General features: G+C 37.4%; 1 protein-coding gene across 1 annotated transcript in view; it reads right to left on the bottom strand.

Moving 5' to 3' along the window:
• Nucleotides 1–1,702: 1,702 nt before the first annotated feature.
• Nucleotides 1,703–4,270, bottom strand: part of LOC107559040 (neuronal pentraxin-1-like) — a 16,935-nt gene continuing 14,367 nt past the window's right edge. The window contains exons 5-6 of the mRNA XM_016242765.1: nt 3,568–3,747; nt 1,703–2,139 (exon numbers count right to left, since the gene is read on the bottom strand). Coding sequence (XP_016098251.1) covers nt 1,930–2,139; nt 3,568–3,747 — 390 coding nt within the window. The 3' untranslated portion in view covers nt 1,703–1,929. The remainder of the gene's footprint in view (nt 2,140–3,567; nt 3,748–4,270) is intronic.

Here is a 4,270-nt window from a genome sequence, read left to right as displayed (position 1 = left end):
GTGCTGTGGATTATTGTGATGTTTTTATCAGCTGTTTGTACTCTCATTCTGACGGCACCCATTCACTGCAGAGCAAGTGATGCAATGCTGCATATCTCCGAATCTGTTCCCATCAAGCCCGAGAGTAAGTACATTTTCAGCCAATTTTCATTTTTGGGTGAGCTATTCCAATTTGAAGTCCTATCTTTCAGAATGTGTGTTTGCTATGGCAGAGAAATGCGCGTCTGCTGCTTTATCCCCATGAAAAAGATGTTTTTCTCTTATCCCCGATCCTAAGATGTGTGCGGTGACCTGTATTGTCACTCCTCTTACTCAGTGCTGTTCAGTTTGAAGGAGTCCATGGCAGCTTTTTCCATTGTATATGATATTTTGCCTTTTCTGTCTGTAAATACATGTTGTTATGTTTGTTTACAACACAAATTGATAGCATTTTTAATTTATTGTTTTTCACTTCTTTCTGTCTATGTGAGAACTATGGATGGGGGTTGCATGTTGTACTGAACTGTAAAGGTGAATCTGACGCCAGTGTTTCAGGCGAATATTAGCGTTCTGTATTTCTAAACTCACTGCTGGTCAACGAATTGACATTGCTGTTAAAATAGGCTACAGATCACAATCGGAAATTAAATAATCCATAAAGATCTTTAAAACGACTGATCATACAGAACACTAATAGCGTAAATGTGCGTCTAACATAATAACCGCTCTATTTAAATATACTAATTATGAAACGGTTCATACTGAGAGTTGTTTAGCAGTGCATTTTTCTTGACTTTTGTGATTTTTCCCGATTAATATAAAGCTTGGCTGTAGTAATTGAGACATAGTTTGGAGTTAGAATCCATGTTTATATGGCACTTTACTAGAGTTCCTGCTATGGCAGAAGATCCTTTTGAAGCACCTTTATTTTTAAGAGTGTATTGTCATATGTGTATTTGAGAAGCTTTACAGAAAACTGCATGAATCTCACCAGTGAAAAGAAAAGAGCGTCTGTATTTTCTGCAGGTCTGCTTAGATAGCGTAGTTTCTAATAACAGCAGTGAAGATACTGCAGAAGAGCCTGAAGAATTCATGCTATGAAAATCATCTACAATATTATGCAAAACGTTTTTAGAATTAGTCCGAAACCATGAAACTGCTCTGAAAGTTGTTTTCAAAATTCAGTCCCTTTATTGCATTTCTGCTTTTTAAACCAATGAAAACATGTTGATAAAAAAACAGCAAATGCACAAACATTAGTGGAAAATGATATTGTTTTGAAAGACTGACAGTAAATAAAACACAGTAGATTAAACTAAATCGAATTATGACACAAGCTGAAACTCAACACGTATCTAAAGTATCACAGAATAGCTGCTTATTTAGCGCCGCTTTGAGTCGTTTACAGTCAAACCTAAGAAATACTTATTTCAGTTAGAAAGTTTAATTAGAAGAAACACAAACTGTACAAACACACCAGCCTGATCAGCGGTGTGCGACTCTTCTCTTTGGTTTCACTGTATCTTTAGATTCTTTTTACAGTCCAAGAAAATCAATCTTTTAACTTCAACTCACTTCTCAAATAGAGCCTCGAGAGTATTCTTTACACCTACATTTATAGCACTTCTGTCTTCACATCCTATTTATGGTCTATGGTTTTCTATCCAAGTTTGGACAATATGTCATATATACTTGCATCAGACATTGAATGGCACTGGAGAGCCATTTGTAGAATAAAAATGAAAAATAAACAAAGTTCAGTAAGAAAACATTCGCTACACAAAACACTGAAATGATACAAAACGGGTCCCTGTTGAAATCCTAGAGGTCACGGGGTCGTTCAAGGTTCTCATGTAAACCGAAGGCAATATTGAATAAGTTTTGCATTGCGATCAGGTTACGAGTCGTCAGAATGCTTTGAAATCACTTGTGAATGGACTGTCCTTCTCTTTAGTGGCACGGGTCAAAGGGGTATTTGGTGACCCCGCCGTGCAGCTCCACCACTGACTCCGCCCACGCGATGATGTCACCGGTCATGTGACCTCCACATGAGGCCAGGCTGTAGATGTCGTGTGGCGTGAGAACATGAGACCACATCTGAACGTCTGCGATGTCTCCAACGAACGCCTGCGTCGCGTCGAAGCGGCCACCCAGTGTGTCCTGGGAGAAATGGGAGGGAGATTGGGGAATATTATATTAGCAGCACCAAACCGATTCAGCTGACAATGAGTTTAGTGTCTTATATGCTTGGTTTCTAAGGCAACCACTTCAACATCTTTATACATAAAGTCAACTCTGAATACAGCTTAACTGGCTTATTAATATAGTATATGACTTTCCTTGTGAAAAAGAAGTATGCTTTAGCATAGTTGTAAAAAAGAGTAGGCTATTTATTATGGAAGTAATATACTTAAGTGTAAACTGAATGTAATGTTTTAGACAATTGCAAGTTATTTACACTATATTAAATGCAATTAGCTGAACTTAGAGTGTTTTTGACCCACTTAAGTACATCTTTATATGTAATTTCATAATGACTTCTATTGTCTTTGAAATATGGTTAAAGTGTTACTGCTGAATGCACTGACAAGCATTTATAATATGCTAAAATATACTTTGATGGCATTTCGAACTTATATGTCATGTATTTAAATATATTCAGAATTACACAGTTGTAAAAATGAAGTTGCAATTTAGTACATTTAAAATGTATTAACTTTAAATGTATGTAAAACCCTACACACTGTAGAATACACTAAATCAGGTACTTTGCATGTGTATGTCAACATTGAAATGAAAATAGGTGTACTTCTTTAAAACATGACAAAACATTATTAAAACATACTGATTTAAAATGTGCTTTAAAGAAAACATAGTTTGATATTATAACAAAGAGCACATTTTTAGAAGTGTACACAAGTGTGTTAAAAAAATGCCATTAAAGTGTCTCTCTTTAAGTGGCATTTCATTAATATATGTGTCCCTGGAGCACAAAAGCAGTGTTAAGTCGCTGGGGGATATTTGTAGCAATAGCCAACAATACATTGTATGGGTCACAATTATACATTTCTCTTTTATGCCAAAAATCATTAGGATATTAAGTAAAGATCATGTTCCATGAAGATATTTAGTAAATTTCCTACCGTAAATATATTAAAATGTAATGTTTGATTAGTAATATGCATTGCTAAGAACTTCATTTAGACAACTTTAAAGATGATTTTCTCCAAATATTGTCCTATCATAACAAACCACACATCAATGGAAAGCTTGTTTATTCAGCTTTCAGATGATGTATAAATCTCAATTTCGAAAAATTGACCCTTATGACTGGTTTTGTGCTCCAGGGTCACATATTATCTACTGTTAAGATTTAAAGATTTTACACTATAAGTGGTCTTTCAATGCAATTAAGCGCACTTCGCAAGGGTTTAAATATCTATCAGTGCTTTTGCCGCAGTGTTTGGGTGTTGTGGATGGTTGCCAGGGTGTTGCTGTGCAGTTGCTAATGTGTTGATGTTTTTTGATTAATGAGGAATATGAGCAGAATCTGCGTTTGATTGATTGTATACTGTGTCTGTATGTTACCTGTTCCTGTCCCAGTATGAAGACTCCTCCAGGTTTGATGGGATGCCAGGGCGAGAGGTTTTCTCCTGAGCCTCTCTTCACTCCATCCTGATAGGCCTCCCACAGGCCGTCCCGCGTCGACCACGTCACACACACATGGTGCCATTTACCATCATTCACCGAGAGCGGTAAAGTCATGGCCTGTCAACACACACAGAGAGAGAGAGAGCGAGATCACACAGAATTCCCTTAAGAAACGTTGTGTTCTGTTGTCTCTCTCCTCTTATTTCACCATCTGTCCTTCATTTGTCTGTCAGAAAAATCCTTAAAGGGATAGTTCGCCCAAAAATGAAAATGTGATGTTTATCTGCTTACCCCCGGGGCATCCAAGATGTAGGTGACTTTGTTTCTTCAGTAGAACACAAACGGAGATTTTTAACTCAAACCGTTGCGGTCCGTCAGTCATATAATGCAAGTGAATGGGAATCACGGCTTTGTGAGTCAAAAAACATACACAAACAAAACCAAATTAAACCCTGCGGCTCGTGACGACACATTGATGTGTAAAGACACGAAACGATCAGTCTGTGCAAGAAACTGAACAGTATTTATATTGTTTTTTACCTCTGATGCACTGCAATGTCTGAACTGTCCTGAGCGCGTCCTCGACAGCCGATGTGTCGTCTTCTTGCTTTACGGCGGATCGCAGACTTATAAGTGCATT

The sequence above is a fragment of the Sinocyclocheilus grahami genome, unplaced genomic scaffold, assembly GCF_001515645.1.
Source record: "Sinocyclocheilus grahami isolate Dianchi unplaced genomic scaffold, SAMN03320097.WGS_v1.1 scaffold672.1, whole genome shotgun sequence".
Lineage (NCBI taxonomy): Eukaryota > Metazoa > Chordata > Actinopteri > Cypriniformes > Cyprinidae > Sinocyclocheilus > Sinocyclocheilus grahami.
Note: the sequence above shows the minus strand (reverse complement) of the source record. Positions and strands in the feature narration are given on the sequence as shown.